The sequence below is a fragment of the Centropristis striata genome, chromosome 7, assembly GCF_030273125.1.
Source record: "Centropristis striata isolate RG_2023a ecotype Rhode Island chromosome 7, C.striata_1.0, whole genome shotgun sequence".
NCBI lineage: Eukaryota > Metazoa > Chordata > Actinopteri > Perciformes > Serranidae > Centropristis > Centropristis striata.
In genome coordinates, this window is record NC_081523.1 from 13,943,315 (window position 1) to 13,963,974 (window position 20,660).

Below are 20,660 nucleotides of genomic sequence, written 5' to 3' on the forward strand. Positions count from 1 at the left end.
GACTAAACAGTAATAGTACAATTCAAGAGTATGAGTCTGTATTTGCACCTGTGAATGAATGTCTGCATGTTATTATTTGCCTCTGTGATTATAAGATGCTGTGGAGTGCTGAAATTGTTCGGCCTCATAAAATTTGACCCGAGGACAAAGTTTCCTCCACACTTGTGTGAATTATAAAATGAAGTTCAACAGAATTGAGTCGATGCAGTGCATCCAGAGTCTGAGCTGCAAAAGCATGCAGCAACAACAAATTACCCACAATCACATTCAAACCTCCAGTCAAATACAAAAAAAGCAAAATACCACCACACTGTGCTCCTCACTGTGCCCCAACGCTTTTTACAGTCTCAAAATATTCAAACCTGCTTTTCAAATAAACAGTGTGTCACACCAATATCCCATCAGGCTAACCACTGTGGTAGTGTTGGTACCAATGACCACACAATAAACACACTGCATGACTTTTTAACACAGAAACCCATAAAGCTCTCTGCACAGGAAAGAACTATGACATAAAGAAACATAAATGTACAGTATTTAGAGCTATACCTGCAAAACATTTTTTATTCTAACATCTTACATGGAGTGTCCTCAGTGCACTCAACCTGCCCAGTCCTTCTTAGTGAAACATGAAAACAGGACATCTTGGATCAAAGATCAGAAAATCAGTTCAACATCCAACAGAATAGATTAAACTTCTTTTGTTGTGCCCCCTACCTCCATCGCTCTGGTGATGAAGGGGATTTGTGTCCCTGAGTCCAGGTCCTGGTTGATGATGAGTCTACGGGCCCACTGGCCGGCCCGCACCACGCCGCTGCCCTGGATCAGCACCAGCAGCTTAAAAGGGTTGGACAAGGCATCTGGGCTCAGGTAGATAAAACTGGTGGGTTCATCTTCTGTTGCATCCACCTAAATGTTCAGGAAAACACAGGTTACCATATGTCACCAATGGCTATTGAAGTCAAATCCCCAAAAACTCCTAGCTCTGTTTTAACTGCTCAACATGTTCTGAAAATGACTTCATAGACATTTGGGACATTTAACTCAATCAAAATGAATATTTCCTGTTTTCATGCAACAGCAGCAAATGCGGAAGATGATCGAATTTGGGATTTCTGCTGCTTCAAAGAATTGCCTGATAATGATTATGAAAGGAATTTTCTTATGTAACATGCACGAGTGTAAGGAGAAACAGCCTTCTCCTCTGTGGCCTTTGTAATTAAAAAAGCTCATATGCATCAGTACACTAATCATCAATAATCATGATTAGAAAACAGCCTTTGTGTGATTAAAACTATGGCAGAAGGTAATAGAGACAGAAAGAGAGCCTAAGTGAGTTGGTGGTTGCGTGCGTGTGTGCGTGCGCTCCGTCCACATCCCATGCATTTTTGCATCCCTCCCAAGAATGCCTGGAAGAATCTCTAAGGAGACAAACACTGTCCATAAAAGCCATGGGTGGCAGCTGCAAGAACTTAATCCAAGCAGACAAAGAGAGCCGAGTGGGGGAGAAAATCTTACCCTTTATTCTCTTGTGCTCCCTCATTCCCTCTCCCTATACTTGGCTGTGGTTAATCTTCTTAAAATCTGCGGTCACAAGTTCAATGCCACGCAGGTGGACGGACCCACCACTAATACACAAATACGCGCACACACACACACGCCATATACACGCAGGCGGGTGGGCAGCAGAAAAGCAGAACAGAGCAATTTTCCAGAGGAATAATGAGATAAATAGGCCAAGCAGATAAACCAGTAAAAGTGTATGGGGGCTAATGAAAGGCGCTGAGTCCCCGGCTAGGTGATTTATGGACACTGTTAGCGCTGGAGCTAACTCTGCTATGCTTCTAAACACCAGCGCTGCCTAACATCCCAATAAACAAAGCCTGAAAAATGATCACAACTTTTATAAACAGAAAGAGAGCCGGGATGGAGGGGTAAAGGGGGGCAAAAGGAGACAAACATGCTTCCAACAACAAATAAAAGGGATCAAGTGTGTGCTCTGAGCCTGGATGAGCTGGGCAAAGAATAACTCCATGATGGCAGAGCAGAAAGTCCCCTTCAGCGCAAATGAATGCAAAACAGATTAAGCATCAGCATGCTGCGCCTCTGCGCCTTTGAAATGACACGTCACAATACAGTTAATTTGTTGAGGAGACACTTTTGCACAAAGGATGTGGGCAGAGGAGGGGGTATAAGAAAGAGAGGGAGTAAGAGAGAAACTGAGTGAGATAGAAAGAGAAAGACAAAGACTGATAGAGAATGAGGAGAGCTGACGCCTCACAATCCCCTTTTCTTTATTTTTTTTTTTAAACAGGACACTCAATATCATAATCACACTCTGAAGCCTAAGCATTTACGTCAATTTTCATATTTAATACTTCCTTTAATCTTCAAGGGCACAAATCAAAGAGGAAAATGCCTCTTTTCACTCTGGGTACTTACTGGCAGGATTGCTTTAGTCATGTTGCAGTTTTTCTCCAACAGCTCATAAACATACTGAGTGATGATCTGGAGTGAGAGAAAGAGACAGAACACACACACACACAGTCAAACATTGCACTGATAATACAGTCTAATGCAATTAATATTTTCATATTGTTGATACAAATCCATCCAACAAAAGCAAACTAAACTCAGTATGTATGTGTGAACAAGTAATAGCAACCACTGGCATGCTTGCAAACAGAATAAAAAATACTATTCAAAACCCTCGTTTGCCCTCTGGTGTGTGTGTATGTGTGTGTACATGAGCTACTTGAAAGGGTCTGGATCGTACTGTGTGCGGCGTGTGTGTGTGTGTGAATCACAGTGCAGTTAGAGTGTTGAGGTTGTAAGTGCCAGGAGAGGAAATCTCCTGTACAAGCGAAGGGCTGATGTAAGTTATGTTTATCCCCGCAGCCACAGCACTAAAGAACCTTGTATACCGAATCATTCCAACCCCAGGCCAAGCCTTTCATGGTTCAGTGACATTAACAACTTTCTTTTCCATTTCCCTTATTTCTTCTTCCCTTCTTTTCTTCTCCCCGCGTCCTGCTCAGCTGAGAACAGAGAGGAGGGCTTTGTGGAACAGATTTCGATTTTTGATCAGTTGTGAGAGAAAGACAGAGGAGTGGTGATAACAGATGACGGAGCACAGGGCTGCTGGCAGTGAGCTGTGTTGGAGCTATTGTCGCTCTGATGATGTTTCACAAACCCGGGCAATGACAGACTCCCTGTCCTGTTCATGTCAGGGCAACACAATGATGGGCGGATGGACCACAGGGAGAGCGGAGCAACATGCTGTCCTGCTCCGCGGTGAAGTCTCACTTTGGTTAGCTTTTGAAACGGACTTACTAATTCAGGAAACCAAAGGCCAGCAGCGGCGCCACAGCTACAAAGCGAGACTGACCAACTGACTGACCGCAAAGATTAACAGGCATGAACCAGAGACTGTCACATCTCACAGCACAGAGTGGCATCATGCTGGGATCTCATTAATGCGTGGAAAGGGGAGGGACAACAGCAATGGGTCATTAAAAACATCAAACTTAACTAATTCCGCAATGACTCTAAATTACCAGGAGGTATGCCCTGTGTTAGTCTGGTGACCTGTCCAGAGTGTACCCCACTGTAAGAATGAATGAATAATTTACTAACTGATGTCTTTTAAAAATCAATACAAACCATTGTAAAACTGTAGAACTGTGTCAAAAGATGCAATATTGACAACAAATAAGAGACATTCACTAGCTTGTTGTGTGCTTTTGGAGCAAATCAAAAACTTTTCCTGTGTTAGCGACAGAATGGAGAACATCCAGAATGTCCAAAACAATTCTGCTATAAAAGCAAATAAGCAAGACTGAGTAAAGTTCCTTGGAGAAGTGAGAAAATCTCTGTCCTCACTGCTGACATGACTAGTGAAATATAACTGATTAGTACCCAAAAGTTAAAAAAAATAAATAATAAAAACAAAAAACTGGGCCATGAGCAACTTAGCATTTGTACTTTTTGGCACACACAAAACCAAATATTTTCTTCAGACCACACTCTGAAATGTCAACCATGAGACAATAAAATTATGCACATCCCTAAATTACATGTTCCTAACTCCAAGCACTTTTTTAAATGGCATGAATTGGCATTTTGACACAGAAACAAAAGAAAACAAAAGGCAAACTTTGCCTAAATGCAACTTTGGAACTTTGCCTTTAAGTCAAATGTGAATTCTCATGATAATCACAATATTGCCATGCTCTTTTATGCTTGAAAGAAACTCAATGCTAACCTGATTTACTGCTTAGAAGAACAACATGCAAGAATAACATTACACACACCAGACACATGTTAGCCTTATGACAGCCAATCAAAGGCCAGCAGACGGACCAAATGAGAGGATCGATTATACCATTTGACCCTGTGAAGGGGGAAAATGCAAGAGGAGCTAAAACAACCTCACCTCAGCCCAACCCACCAAACCCCCAACAGCTAATTCACTAAAATGTCAGCCGGTCTGATGAAGACTAAAATGATTCCGAGCCTCAGTATGCTAGTGTTTAATGACATCAATAAGCCTCACAGGAAATTTCATTTGCACTACGTTATTTGTTCAGTGCCTCAGGTGGCTCCAGAACCATCTGATATAGAATAAGGAGAGAGACTAATAGGGAACAAGAGAAGAGAGAAAAAAGTGGAAGGAATGCAAGTTTTTCTGATAAAAGGATCATGTAGATCATAAATAAGAATCTAATATCAAAACTTGTACAGGCAGTGTGGCCATCTGTATGCTTTAGTTCACAGTGGAACCCGCAGCCAGATTACCTTTTCAGTAAACAAGATCAAAAGTAAGAGTTTAAAAAAAGGGACAGTACCAGCATTCCACTGCATCAAAACCATTTTTTAATAGAAAAATGGGATAGACTCAGAGCAGAGGCATATAACTCAAAAACAACACAGACACACACACACACACACACACACATAGACACACAGACACACGCACACGCACACGCACACACACACACACACACACACACACACAGCCAACCTCCTTCTGTGTGGGCCTCTGAGGACTACGTCTCAGCAGCTGATCAGTACAATAAGAAAAGCCTCTTTGTCACCTAATTACCAATGTGTTATTAGTGCTTTAATGAAATGCCTGCAGGAAGCAACGCTGAGTGCCTGCATTGTCGGCATTGGACGATTGGAAAAGCATGAGGAGTGAATTTGGAAAATAATATTAAGACCCACAAAGAGAAGGGAAGGGAGGATGGTAAAAAAAAAAAGACAGAAAGAGGAAGATATAAGAGCAACCTAAATAAATTCAAATCAAAAGGTTTTGTGGTCATAAACATGCTTACAATGTCCTTCTCTGCAACAAATATGGAATATCATTCAGGCTGACAGGATACGGAGCCACATTATCTGAAATGTCAATGTAAGCCTACATTCTTTCTGTCTACCATAAAAAGTAAGGGCCGAAGTGCCAGACTGCACCAATTCACCTCCAAAGAGAGAATGGCATTGAGTGACAGTTTAAGAAACATTCGTAACCATTGTAAATCTCACTAGCTTTGTCTATCTGGACTCAAGAGACGAAGTCAGCTTTCACTAAGGTAAAAAAGCAAAATCGGGTAAAAGCGGAGGTTCAGTTGTCTGCTAGGACAGCCGGGTGACGACGTATCTTCGAAACAACAGCAAGCTCTCTACATGACCGTGAGAGCGGCCGTGGGAGAGTTTGAAATAGACCCTCTGCGGCTGAGGTCACCTCTGTGTCTGTGGTTTGTTTGTGTAGAGGAAGCATTGTGGCGATGAAGCAAGAAGAGCGGGATCAGGGAGGAAGGAAGGGACTTAGAGGAGAGCTCAGTGGGAGGAAAGAAGGGAGACAAGGAGAAGTAATCCCCAGGAGCCAGAAGTTTGTGCCAGCTCCCACTGCAGCGAACAGCTGAGAGGAGAAGCAGCGATGGAAGGAGGGTGGGTGGAGAGAACAGTACAGTACATGGTCTCGATAAGAGGCCTTTCAGTGGGTGGGCTGTGACATCAACTCCTTGCGAACCTCTGGTCATCCACGTAACAATCTCTCCATCAGCCCCACTCACACCAAGCCAAGGCCTTAATGAAAACCGCTGTGGCTGCAAGTCGATATGTTTTTAAAATTCCTCACTACAGAGAGAGACCTCCCACATTATGTGTGCGCATGTATCAGTTAATGTCTGTGCACATGTGTGTGTGTTTTTGCACTGATTACAAAAGTCATGCGTGGTTTGGCTGACCGCACCTAAGGCGATAAGGAGATGATCTTTCTCAGGCACACGAAAAAACAATGTAAGGAGGAAGAGAACCACAACAGGAAGAGCGGTGGGAGAGATGAGGAGATGAGGAACATGAGTAAGAGAATAGGGAGTAAGGTAATATGAAAAGAAAAGTAGGATAGGGATCAGAGGATGATAAGAAAGATGCGGTGAGGGTAAAGGTTGAGATGGTCAACGGCAATGGAGGATCTGAGGTAATTACAGGGGAGGAAGAGAAAGCAATGATCTGAAACAATCCCTCTGAGAAACATTATCAGGGTATATCAGGTTTGCTGTAAGTTTTATTGGGATAGATTTAAGACTCTTTAAGACAAATTTAATAGCAGTCTTAAAAATATACAGTGTATTAATACATGAAAACACCACAGAAGTTACAGAGCTGTTTCTAAGGCCTTTTGAAGTTTCTAGTTGGAAACCTACGTATAGGGGTCCATGAAGCCAAACTGGTTTATCTGACAGAACTATCCCAGTGTCAGCCACAAATATACTCAAGGCAGCAGCACATACACAAGAAACTCATGTACAGACACACACACCTCTTGTCTCTGTAGTCCAGAGCCCTCTCCAAAAGCCACTTAGCTACAGAAACCAGAGAGCAAGAAGAGGCATCAAAGCTGTTTATATAATGAAACTGAAAGAGCTGTTCCATGCCGTATCACTGGCTGCACCCAGGAAAGCATTCCTTCTTCTCCAGAGAATAGAGGAGAGGAAGAAAAAGGAAAAAAAAGGAAGAAAATCCCCCCGAACAATGCAGCACAACAACAGCGGCAACAACGGCAAAGCATACTCAGAAAGAGAGACTGCGAAAATGAGAGAGAGCATGAGGCAATAGAAAGGTTGTTTATTTTAAGTCAGCCTTGTGTACCAACAAAAAGTGGTATTAAAATAGAGCCTATTGTTGTGAATTTGTGATCTGTCAGTCCGTGTGGGAAACAAAGAGCGAAAGAGAGAGAGAGAGAGAGAGAAAGAGAGAGAGAGACTGGTGTAATTCCCATGAGGTCTCTGTCATTCTTCTGTCAGAGGAGAGAGGGCTCTCCAGGGGAAGAGAAAGTTCTCAGACACAGACTGACAGACAGACTGTTTACACTTAGTGTAGATATCCCTCTCTCTCACTCCCTCGCCGCCCTTCCAGCACTACTCATCCTAATGGCATCGTAATGACCTCCTCAGGTGTTAACTGAGAAGCCGGCAGAGGTCTAATTCAAAGTAAAGTACTGTATGCCACCCTGGGTGCCGGCGGTAGCGACAGATGCCAGCGCTGTAACTACCAGCCCTCCTGTCTTTTCTCTAACACCCCACTCAAAACCCCACCCCCGGTCCAATTCCCTTCTCTTTCATCAACTCTAATCCACCTCACCCACTCCCTGCAACCATTTTTGTCTGACTGTGTCTGCTTCCTCCTTGGTGCTCTCAGCAGAAGCTGCGGCGGCAGTGTTTAAGTGTTTTGGGAATGGAGACGTGATGGCAGTCAGTGAATCCGGGCAGACAGCTGTCATTTATAGTCCCTCTTTAGAGAGATCCCATTAGCCTTCCAACAAAATGGTCCACGACTGGTATGGGGCCTCCTGATGCTTTAAGTACAGTATCGAGGCTTGTCTCCGGGGTTCCCACTGTGGGCCTGACGCAACACTTCATGACTCTACTATGACTCTCTACAGTTGATTCATAAGACCTCCACAACTTAAAATGTAATTCTCTCATTTCCTTTTGGTTAATGTTGATTATTTGAAAGGGCTTGTTACATCTCTGCTGTCTGTGGAAAAACACAAAAACAAAATTTCTAATGGAGTAGTCTAATGGCTGCACCTTTTCAATGATAAGGAGACGGCATAAATAGCAGTGCTTTGATGATGGATATGTGACTGTGATAAATAGAAATGCACTGTTCTGATGGCATAAAAAGTTATTTATGTTATCAAAGTTTTCCTAGATTTTAGATTTTTTTAAAAATCACAATATATATCCAAGCTTAAAGTATGGCTATATAGAACTGTGCACCTGTATCACATATAGCTTGTCAGATTCTTGTTGATACACAGCCCTGATACAATTTTATAAAAATATTGCCATTCTCCTCAGTGTTTTGCTCAAGGGCACTTCAGCAGGGCCTTAAACCTTTGCCAGCTGGTCACCACTATGACAACGCCCAGCATCCATAATGTAGAAACAGAGGGAGACAGGAAGAGAAAAAAAGATAACAGAGAGACAGCAGAGAGTGTAAGAAACAGACAGAGAGAGAGGGAGAGAGAGAGAGAGAGAGAGAGAGAGAGAGAGAGAGAGAGAGGGGGGATAGATGAAGAGACAGAGAGAAAAGGAGAGAAAGAGAGAGAGACGGCTTTCTAATTCAGCCATCTGGCTAGCTTTACTTCATTATAATATTCTGACTGTGTGTGTGTGTGTGTGTGTGTGTGTGTGTGTGTGTGTGTGTGTGTGTGTTTGTGTTTACAAATTTGTGAGTGCCTTCCATTCCACAGATGCAGGCAGAGCAGAGAAGAATCCTCATTTATTAACAGCTTAATAGAGCTCCATCTGGGCCAGACCCTATGCTTGTCTTCTATCAGAGAGATTCATCACTGAATCACAGGAATTAGACTACAACTGACACCTACACAGGCTGAGGTGACCCCGCTGCACTGAGCAACACTGCGCAGATAGCGTGCACTGTATTACAGCTATAATACGGCCATTACGATAACAGTCAGAGCCAAGGATGGAAAACGTCTCCACAACGGTCGTCTGTGGGTTCTTCAGTCTGGGTTTGTGAAGTATTTTAGTTTGAATATGACAAAGCAGAATAAAAAAAGACAGAAAAGAACACAAAAAGGAATATATTAAATCAATACAACAATTTACAAACTGGGGTAACTGGGAATAACAGAGAATATGATCCACTAAGTCAGTGCTTAAACTCTTTATAGAGTGCATTGAGAACATAAAGGGATATTTCAGGTGCAGACTTTTTATTTGTCCTACTTATCCAGAGACAGACAACCACAGATGTCATTTCTCATGCTATTGCCATACCTTGAGACTGCACGGAGAAACATAAAAAGGCATCAGTGAGTAGGCTGGCTCTGGGTAAAAAGGAAAAATAGCTATATTGCCCCAATAACCTAGCTTTCCCTTGAAAGATTTTAGTTCAGATAGTTAATAATCAGGTGCTCCCTAAGGACACTCAAAGGTTCTCATTCCAGAGATTATGGTTCTAAGGAACATCATCCTCCTAATGTATGTCTGCAGTGAGTCAGTGTTCAAACAGTTGATTTTATGTAATTTACTTTTAGTTTACTGACATTGTTTTTATTCCCCTTTCAGGCCTTGTTCAGCTCTTCTTCCATAAGTTATTCCTACATTTCCCAGAATGATTTTTTACACCTCTATTTGCTCCATTTAGCCTATAATCAAATGCACGTGCCAAGTGATTTGTCATGTTATGTATGCACACAATCACAGACACTCTTTGACTTTTAACAGATAACCCGCTCCTTCCTCTGTGTCTCTCTCTGACGGTTACACATTTTTTACAAGCTATATTTTTTCTTTTGTGCACCTTCCATCCCTCCATCTCGATTTCTATTCATTTAAGTTTGCCTAATGAACCTTATTACATTACTCATAAAAACTGGCCTAGAAATGATGCTGCAGTCTAACTAACGTATAATAGTTTTTCTCAGCCCAGGTACCAAGGCACACAATTGCCCTCCACTAATATGTGCAGACAAATAGCTCATGGAATTTAAACAAAGTTGACCAATGCAGATTTTCAAAAGTAGCATATGCAAATCCCTCCAAATCATGGCATAAATACATGGGAACATTTTAAAATTGTCTTTTTATAAATTAAAATTAAAGGGTGATTCAGTGCTCTTGTGCTCAGCTCAGATTTTGTTCCCATCTCTTTCTTTTGCTTGGAGGCCATCACACCAACATCTTCGTTCTCCCTCTCTCTATCTGTCCCTCCATTCAGACGAGGCTGAAGTGCAAATTGGACATCTGGTGCTGTGATGTGTCTGACAATACAGCCGCCACCCCCCAGCCCCCTCACACATGTACACAGACACACAAACGCGCGCACGCGCACACACACACACACACACAGAGTGCTCCAATACAGGACCATGAGGATATAAAGACACTGAGAGGAAGAAAGGCGGGAGAGATGGACAGAGGCAAGGGAACGCAAATTTATCTGTATCGCAACTCTGAACAACAAGGCAATTCAAAGTGCTTTACATAAGACATAAAGACATAAGACAAGATATAAAAGAAACACAAGTCAATACAAAAAGACACAGTAAATAGGATTTAAAAGGATTAAAACAAAGTAAAATAGAAGATTAAAATAAGCTGAAATAGAAACAGACAGTAAGCAGTACAATAAAATGATGGTGCAGCTACAGTGCAGTGGAAGTTATGAATAAATAGTCCCAAATTTAACTTAATAAAATGCAGTGGCAAACCCTGATTTAAAAGAAATGAGGGTTGGAGCAGACCTTAAAGTTTTCTGGGAGTTTGCTCCTGATATGTAGTGCATAAAAACAGAATACTGCCTCTCCATGTTTAGTTTTGACTCTGGGGACAGTAAGCACACCTGTCCCAAACAATCTGAGAAGTCTGAACTGTTTGTACCAGAGCGGCAGCTCACAATGTACTTTGGCCTGAAACCATTCCACGCTTTATGAACCAACATTTGAAATTGCGCAAAAGATCTGATGTCATCCACTATCCTGGTCTTAGAGAGGACTCTAGCAGCAGTGTTCTGAATCAGCAGCAGATGTCTGATCTACTTTTAAGAGAGATCTGTAAAGACAGCATTACAGTACTGAAGATAAAGCATGGACGCGTTTCTCTATATCCTGCTGAGACACTCCCGTAATTCTTCATATATTCTTAAAGTGATACTAGGCTGATTTTCTTAATTGTCTTGATGTGGATGTCAAAATTTCAGTCTGTCCATGACTACACAGACATTTCTGATTTGATTTGTGTTTTTTTAATGTTAGCCACTGGAACTGTTCTGGCTTTTAATCTTTTTTCTTTGGGTTTGAAGAGAAAAGAGAAAGTTGCACTGTGCATCATTTCGCCCATACATTTTGTTCCCTCGTCTGCTCATCAAAACTGGAATAGGAACAGTCTTTTTCTGAGGCAGTAGTTCCATGTCCAATAGGATACAGAAGAGGTGGGGTGGGATACAGCAGAAGTGGGGACAGAGACCCCGACTCTACTGTCTGCCCTGCTGCCAGACAGGCTTTCTTTGATATTAATGGGGGTGATTTGAGATGCAGCAGTGTAGCTTAGTGGCATCCATCAACATCACATCCAGTTGCTAAATCTCTGATCTTAGTTTTTTAAAGATATCCCTAAAAGGGGAGGTGGATAGAGGAGAATGAGGCAAACCACCGTGACCTTGCTGGCCTTATCATTTTCATCAGCCTGGCCAGGAAGAAGCTGTTCTCTCATTTTGTCATCTTCGTTATCAGCAAACTTGGTGTTACAGAATTTGTTCGGTTGGGGTGAAGGCAGATGACGTGACAGGGAGGGTGAGGGCAAGAGGAATTAGGAGACCAGGGGCAGGTTATCAACAGGCTTATATTGAGGCTGTAATGTTTTGTCTTTATGATGCCAAGGCTGCCGTGTGTCAGAGTTCATCATCTTAGGACTGGTTGATGGGTGATGCAGGCTCAACATTAAAATGGTCCAGTTATACTTTAACTCCAGATTTGCTTGGGTGGAGGCCATCTGCCCTGAATAGATGCCCACATCAACAAAACAGATTGAAGTCATCACAACAGTAAATCCCTTTTAGACTGCAGGTTTTGATGAGCCATGAGTAGAGTCCTAAGAGTCCTGTTGATGAGTCTGTTAACTGTTAGCAGGGGTTAACTAGTAAAATAATGGGCTTCCAGGTTGTCAAGACAGTTAAAGACAAGAGGAATACATTGAATAGTCTCTTTAGGTGAGTTATTGCCTTTTGCTCCATGTTAGATATTTTGCCTTTCTCTGTCAGCTGGTAGTTTTCAGAATACTCCCATGTCCAAACTTATCAGCAGCCATCTCCACTTCTGTCTCATGAAGATGTATTAATGGTTCAAACCTGTTTTCAATTTGGCTGTCCACCAGATGTCTGGATTAAGTTGACTGGCATGAAAAATGATAGTCTTGCACTCAGCTTTCAATTTTGTAGATATGCCATTTTCAGCTACAGATTTACTGGTTTTGTTTCAATGACTCTTAGTAAAGTAATGGTGTCACTGAGAGATTGCTGTCCATTTAAACTTATCGATATGAGTTCTGATTAACTCCCCGACAGAAGACAACGACAGAGTGTCATGGAGTTCAGAAAACTTCTCCGGTGTGAATATCCTTGTCATGTTAACATTGTGGGTAGCAGAAGGCAGTTCAAAGTCGATAATCACACCCCTGAATTGTCATAAGTTATCCTCCAAATGATTTTGTTGTAATAAGAAATCTCCTAGATGGTTTGGTAGCATGAAACAGTTAGGTAAAAATGTACAAAAAAGTGGCAAGGATAATAGCGAATCAGAGAGCAAGTTAGAGGAGTGTCTGCACTGCAGCAAAGGAGGTAGTGAGTCCCCCACAAACATGATGGCAGAGAGGGAGATAAAAGAATGTGACTGAACATTAGAGGGCATTATGAGGATACCCCTATTCTCTATTTATACTGCCATGGGCGAACACATGAGTCCATGTCCTTGTGCCATCTCACACAGCTCTCGGTTGAATTGTGGCTAGACTCCTCAGACCGTCTCAGGTGGCACGTTGACAGAAGGCACTGGGTGTGTTGTGGGCTGATGTATATATTGCATTTATTTTATATATATATATATACTTTTTCATTCTTGTTTTAACGTCTGCATTATTTTGTGTTTTATGTCTATGTCTTGGCTTCTAGTTTTTGTGTATTTGTTTCTTTTATATATTTTGGAAAAGCATCGTTGGAGGGAGATTGAGAAGAAGAATTTAATTGCCAACGACTGTTCCACAATAAATAAGAAATGAAACTTATACATTAACCCTCACAACATCTGACAAACTCTTTCATCCTGCCTAATGTAGAATTGAAAGAGAGAGATGATAGAAAGGACAACCGACAAAAACGGCATAGAGGGAGGAATTCAAGCGCAATACATCTGCAAGTGTCGGCCAGACGGACACAGAAATAAGCATGCAGGTACGCCCGTGTGACACACACTCTCAAACTCACACATACAGAGGCTGACTAAGCAGCATAACCCACTTTTACAACCAAATGCATACAATTCTGTGTCTATTTATAAAGGAGCATATTTCTTACCAGCAAAAACAATACATTTGTACGTGCAAAGCTGTATGAGAAAGGCACAATATTCATTTTCTTGAATCATCTGTGGCCTAAAAACAACAGACAGATAATACTGCTTATTCAGGTAGTGCTCCTTTCTTCTCAGCCAGTTAATCTCCTGCAGCACAACTCATACAGTATATGTTCTCATTACACAGGCTTGTATCAACACTGATTGACACTTTTTCTTTTTTTCCTTCTCTAAAGAATACTTCTGTCAATTTTTTTAATCACAGGATGAATAAAATTTGCATACATCCTGCTTGATGATTATTTATTTTCTCCAAATGTTTGGCCCCCCTCCGATGCTTGGGTTCAGTTAGTTTAAATGTCTCTGTGTTCTTTTAGGGCCTCTGCTTACATTCTACCAAATGTTTGTTTCTACAGTCCTTTTAGATGCTGGTGGATATTGCCTGAGCAGGCAAAAGAAAAGAGGGGAAAAAAGCCTTCACAGAAGGCAGGCTCTCAAAGGAGCTCCTGTATACCTGCATTAGAAATAATAAAAACACCCAGGTAATCCCACAAACGGGTCTATCACTTTGCTTTGAACTTCAAAGAACACACACAATTAAAAGCAACATAGCAGGGGATGCAAATAAAAAACAGATTACAAAAGAACATTTGTCTCATTATCTTAATGCATATTGCATGTGGTGGTACTGTGGGAGTGAATTAAAGGTGAACTTTTGGATGGTGTATGTTTGGATATATGGTGATGCAGTTGGACAACCACAAAACTTCATAAGAGCATCAACTTTGAAAAAATGTGTCTTCTGGTTTTTAAAGCTCTAGGTATTTCGGGGAATAAAACCATTTAAATTAGTCTAAAAGTAGCTTTCAGTGTCCATGCTGGTGGGTCCCATTCACACCTGTTCTGTGTGCATCAGCAAGTGTAAAGTCTCTAATGTGTGTCAGGATCTCCATGCTGCACAAACACCAAAAACTGTGAAGATGGTTGTTGATTGTCTTGTTTGAAAGCTGAGCAAGCTATTCTTCTTTGGTGTCTAAATTTTCCTATCCACCTCCCCCCACTCCATGTCACAACCATTGCAACATCATGTGACAAAAACTGTTCCGAAAAGAAATAACTAAAGTTAAAATGTTACCTCTCCAAGAGCTTCATAGCGTTTCTGGTTCCAGCGGTGGAGATCCTCTCTGGCATTGAATACAAAAGGTTCTCCAGTTTTTATATGTCTGAGCTGGCCATCTGTGGGGGAAAGATAGAATAAAAAATTTAAAAACACATAATGATAATGGATACTTATGTGTGTGTGCGCGAGTAAATTGGGTGGCTTCTGACTGGACATGCGAACGTACCTCTATCTGCCAAATTAAGTAAATTAAGCTTGACCCTTGAGTTTTTATTGCTTATTTTCGTTTTCTCGCTCTCTTTTCCTCTGGTGATCTTTTCGCTTCCTTACCCTCCCTCCCTCAACCACCCCCATCTGGCAGGTACAAGGCTTGTGGATGCAGCAGCGTTCTTCCAGTCACGACTCCAACGGCCTTCTGGGTAGTCTGGCAGGCCAGCGCTGGACAGCTGGTATGGCAAAAAAATTGTCTTTCCCTCTTTCCCTCTTTTCCTCTTTTCATCCATCTAAAAGCCTCTCCCCTTCCTCTTTAACTGTGTCAATCTCTCTCTCCCTCTGCTTCCTCACTCTGGCCACGGGCCACAGGTCTGTCCCTGTCTTTTCCACCTGAAATCTCCAAGAGCAAAGACTAAAGGAAGTGCAGAAAAGGTTTTCAGGGTGTTTTTGTGAGAGAGAAAGGTGGCCTGGCAGGCATTAGCACAACGACAACTGCTTCTTGCAATTCCTTTGAGAATGCTGTCTGGGCATCAGCCAATCACCCTAACCAGCACAGCTTACACACAGCACACACACACACACACACACACACGCATACACACACGCATACACACCAGCAGCTCCAGCCAGGAGGACCAGGTGTGGCCATACAGTAAGTGTCACTAGGCTTAAGTATGTGTGTGTCTGTAAATTGTTGCAAGTGAGCCACACTGCCATTACAACACACAGGAACTGACTGAGAAGAAACAAAGGCTTTTGGGGACAACGTTTAAGTGATTTATTATAATTCAAGGGAAACAAAGGAGTTTTCAACACATCCAGGTTTTATTTGATATAAAACAGTCATAAGACTGGATAATGCTGTTCAGAAATGGTGCTACTTTTCCCCCCCTAATAAACAATTACCCTTATGTGGCTGTGGAACCACTAGGTTTATACCTTAGCAATGAGCCCATCGATCCTGCGGTTGACACTACAACACAATAAAACACTAAACAGTGTTAAATTTAATTTTGACCTTTATGACTGCAGAATTTGTAAGAGCTAAACCACTGAAAAGTACACATACTTAACCCAAATAGCCAGGGGGCTCTCATACTTTCTCAATTATTGCACAACGTGAAGAAACCCATCTAAGATATAAATAAATATAATATCTTTGCTAGATAACAGAATGCATAAGCATTTTTTTCTCATCTCCTTCTAAATTGCCACCATTTTCACCCCTCTATCAATGTGATAAATCTTACATTGCTAACACACTGTGTATTACAACGCTTGCTTTCATGGTGAATCGTTAGACAACATGTAATCCTGAATTTGGGTTTGTCATCATGTTGCATTAAAAAAGCAGATGTGTGCCTGAGAGGTAGAGCAGGAGACGAGTGAGAAGTTAGGATAAAGCAGCATGCACAAAAACTACCTTGAAGAAAATCAATTATGCATTCATGGAGGGGTGAGGATCTAAACACTACTGCCTAAGAGAAGGAAGAGAGGAGCTATAATGAAATCCTACTGTAGAAAAGGGGTGTGTGTGTCTTTGTGCATGAGGGAGGGAGAGAAGGAGAGTGTGTGCATGTGTGTGAGCTGGGGGGGTGATCAGCTCCATCGCCTCCCCCAACACATCCTCTCAGAGGAATAACGTTTTCTCAACTTTTCTCCTCTTTTCTGTCATAATTAGCATTCTGTTCTCAATTTGGCCGCTTAATTAGGTGTACATAACCTTGGATTTCCAGTAATGGAAAACTGGAGGGCTAGCGAGATGAAGCCATCATCTTCAGTGATTAAGATACCTGCAAACTATTGTACACAGCCTCGTCTGTATTCACATCATTACATGGTCAAATTAACATTTTTGTTCCACCTGTCTCGGGCAAAGGTAGCCTGGGTGTAGCTATAGAAATGCCTGCGAGCCAGAGCTACTGTGAAATGCTATTTTTGAAAACAGGCCAGAGTGGAAATTGACAAGAGTTACAGATGAGTATGGATGTGTATATGTGTGTGTGGGGGTAAGCTGTGTTTCAGTTGGGGACTTGAATGGGGCAGAAATAGAGAGATATAGAGAGAGGGGTAGAGAATGAGGGGGAGACAGGAGGGTGAGGGAGAAGAGACGGAGAGTCTCTGAATGTGTTCATCCCTCCATGGGAGACTGAGCTGGGACTTGAGGGTGGGGTGGTGGGTGTTGGCATGGTGGCGGGTGGGGGGTAAGTCTCCGTGTCTCTGTTCTTAGGCACAGCGAGGTTATGCAAATGCTCCGTCAGGCGGAGGGCAAGGCTGAGTAGGTTACTGACGGGCCGTAGAGTACACAACATGTCCCCCACTCAGCCAGCCAGACAGCCAGCAGAGACACTGACAGAGAACAGAGGGAGTGAGAGAGAGAGAGAGAGAGAGAGAGAGGGAGAGAGGGAGAGAAAGAGAGAGAGAGAGGCTACAGGGGAATACTAAGAGTCAAAACCACCACCCCCTTTCCAACTCTTCTTCCTTCTCCACCTGGTTTGATTAAAATGAGCCAAGAGAATTCTAAAGAGACTTTTATATCATCTGGACCGGCACCACTCTCAGTCCAGCTCTGCTCTTTCCTGTCACTAATAATTGACACACACATACACACACACACACACACACACACACACACACACACACACACACCTACCTTTATACCCAAAATGTCCCATGTGACAGCCAAGACAGTTTTAGGTCATTAATTAAAAAACAGTGACATTACACTGAGCAGCACTGCTATTGCATGCATGGTTTGTGTTAAAACTGTCGTACTTTTATAAGGGATTATGGTAATTTTGTTTTTTATGTCAACTTCACAGCAGCTTTAACATGAATCAAGTGGAAGAAACTAACTCTGTAGACCCCTGGTTCTCAACCTGGGGGTCCTGACCCATTCAACGATCACAATATTAAAGACAGAATATGTTACTTTGTTGGCTGGTGTTTTCAAACCCATAAAATTAACAGATGAACAAAATGTAATTTTCTGATTGTTTTTCAGCAGTAATGGTCTAAAGCCCAAATAAACACACCTGCAGCTCCATCCAAACCCTGCGGAGAGGAGCCACGGTGTCAGATATGATAAAATGGAGTATAGTTTTAGGAAGTTTCAGTTCAGAAACAGTTATTCAAATACACCAATATAAGATGTTTCTAGAGAGAAAATAGCTCTTCAGTGACAAGGGGTTCCTTCATTTAAAGGGGTCACAAGCCAGGCTTTGAGTGCTTTGAAGACTAAACTATGTACTTACATTCATTGAAGGCATATTCAAACTCTTCCAGTGTTTTGGGGAAAGTGAAAGGAGGTTCATCTTTCTTCATCAGCTCATCCAAATCTATTCTTGACAGCAAATCTGATGAGAAAACGATTAAATCAAAGGTGAGTAAAAATTCAGTATGAATCAGAATGTTAAACGCCACTATCTCAATCACAACATCATAACCTGAGAACAACTAGCAACAACACCTACGTTAGGATTTGACAATCTCTTTAGTCTCTTAAGTGATGTAGCAGTCAGTGCTATGCCAAAGTCCTCCCCACTCACTTAGATAAAATGCTTTTCATCATCCTCAAGTGGTATAGCAGGTGGAAAAGAGTATATTTCCATCAAATAATAATCACATTTGAATGTCTATTAACATTTTTCTTTTATGGCAAATTCTATCACTGAAGTGAAAATGTTTTGACTCAAGGTTAAGTGGAATATTTTGTAGCCCATGTCATCTACACATGGGGCCAACTGAATATGAACTTGTAAGTAAAGTTTTCAGTTAAAGGGACAATAAAGTAATGTATTATTTTTAGAGTCACACAGGTCACATTCAGTTTAAAGGCATACAATCGCAAATCACTGTGAGAGGGATCACACATTCTTTTATTTAAAAAATATGAGAAAAGATTAGTGTTTCTGCCACATTCATCAAGTGTGATTTTACATTTTCATAATACCATCTATCATTTCAACTCTTTTCATGTGTAACCTCACAGGAACTACAGCTTCTTTTCTGTAGCTTTAGAGACTGTAGAGATTTTTTTTTCTTCAAGGAGAAGTAAACTAATAATGATAATGTGTCATTTGTATTAGACAAAACAGACATGTTGGTGTCTGAAAAACTGAACTATGGTCAAAGCAGCATGTGTTCTGTTTCAGAGAGAAACAAATCATAATGTCCTCTTCACTAAATGTATAATGTATTAAATAAATTAATTATTTTTCAATGTTCAATTTATATGCTTTATTTTTTCAATCAAGTGCAACTGAACTTAATCATAAGAAAGCGATGCTGACATTGCACTTTCATAGCATGTAGCATGGCCTGGGGGAAAAAGTCAAAATCAAAGTATCGATCATCAAAGTCACGATTGGCATTAAAGTCCAAGTCTAGTTGCTGGGACTCGATTCATGTCTAAGTCATGAGTCTAAAGTCCACAACTCTGGAGATAATGCAAGTTTCACAATAATGAGGTGACGAGTTAAACTAAAATGTAATTTAAATAAAACTGGTAGAATGTTGAAATTATCATCATATCAAAGTCTTTGTAGGTTGCAACCAGTGATCAAAGTGGAGTGGCACTAACTAGTAGCACTTCTACATTTTACTCTTTGGCATACTGTGAGTTTCTCTCTCTCTCTCTCATATATATATATATATATATATATATATATATATATATATATTCCCTCTCTTTATCAGGCTCTCAGGGTGATTTATAATGGCCCTAAAAGATGGCCACTTCTAGCATTAGTCGTAATCATAATCTTATTTCATGTAATTTGAACACCTTTTCTCCTGTTTCACCATAGTTGCTTTTTAGAGTATCATTTCATATTTACCCTTGAGTGCAGTAGTTTTCTCTCTGTCTTCCTGGCCGGCTATCTGGGCCATAGTGATCCACAATATGTACAGGGCTGGTGTGGCAGCGTAAAGATGAGAGAGCATGTGTCCTCCTCTCACTCAGATGCACCCTGTAGCATGTGAGATTTGAAACAGACAAAAATTAAAAAATACAGATCACCACTGATGGGGAGTATGTGCTTTAACATGCATGTGAAGAAGGAATTCTCTGACAGCTGTCTTGTTTATTCACCACAGACCATAAAATGGTAAGTGCCTCAAAGGTTGTTGCACCTGAACGGTGGCTGTGAGCCAAAATATTAACTGTTGAGTCCTACACTCATGTGCAGGCTACAAGCTTATAGCTTATTGAAATAAACGGAGCGGTGATAATTCACGTTGCAATAACACACTGCATAAAGAACTAAAACTATTTGTCAGTATTATTGCGGAAGCAGACGTGTGTTCGCTCAACTTTGCACACATGCAACAACTGACTTAATTATGCAAACACAGTAAAGTTGCTCTTGCTTTAAAACCACGCTGCAGACAGTAACAAAACATCCACTTCCACACGCCTAGCTAACCTCAGATTGCTCTGTCATTCTCTCAACAACCGTCAACATCTTTTTAATGTTTCGTACTCTTACAAAGAAATTCCCGGAATGTGTGCTGTCGCCCTGTGTGCATGGAGCCACTGCGAGCAGGTACAGCAGGACATTCGTGCTTTTTTTTTTTTTACTTTCACATTCGTTTCAGCCTCGAAACACGTCTCGGAGAGGAACCGCTTTTTACACAGTAGATGCATGCATGCTTTTTGTTCGACTCACGCACCATTAGTATATGCGACTGTCCAGTTGCTGCTGCTTCCTTGAAATTTCTAAAACA

At 41.5% G+C, this 20,660-nt stretch overlaps 1 protein-coding gene across 1 annotated transcript in view; it reads right to left on the bottom strand.

The window, feature by feature from the left end:
• The window catches only part of fam172a (family with sequence similarity 172 member A), a 154,027-nt gene extending 133,367 nt beyond the window's left edge, over positions 1 to 20,660 (bottom strand). The window contains exons 1-6 of the mRNA XM_059336582.1: positions 20,607 to 20,660; positions 19,772 to 19,903; positions 18,188 to 18,289; positions 14,736 to 14,836; positions 2,443 to 2,508; positions 718 to 909 (exon numbers count right to left, since the gene is read on the bottom strand). Coding sequence (XP_059192565.1) covers positions 718 to 909; positions 2,443 to 2,508; positions 14,736 to 14,836; positions 18,188 to 18,289; positions 19,772 to 19,877 — 567 coding nt within the window. The 5' untranslated portion in view covers positions 19,878 to 19,903; positions 20,607 to 20,660. The remainder of the gene's footprint in view (positions 1 to 717; positions 910 to 2,442; positions 2,509 to 14,735; positions 14,837 to 18,187; positions 18,290 to 19,771; positions 19,904 to 20,606) is intronic.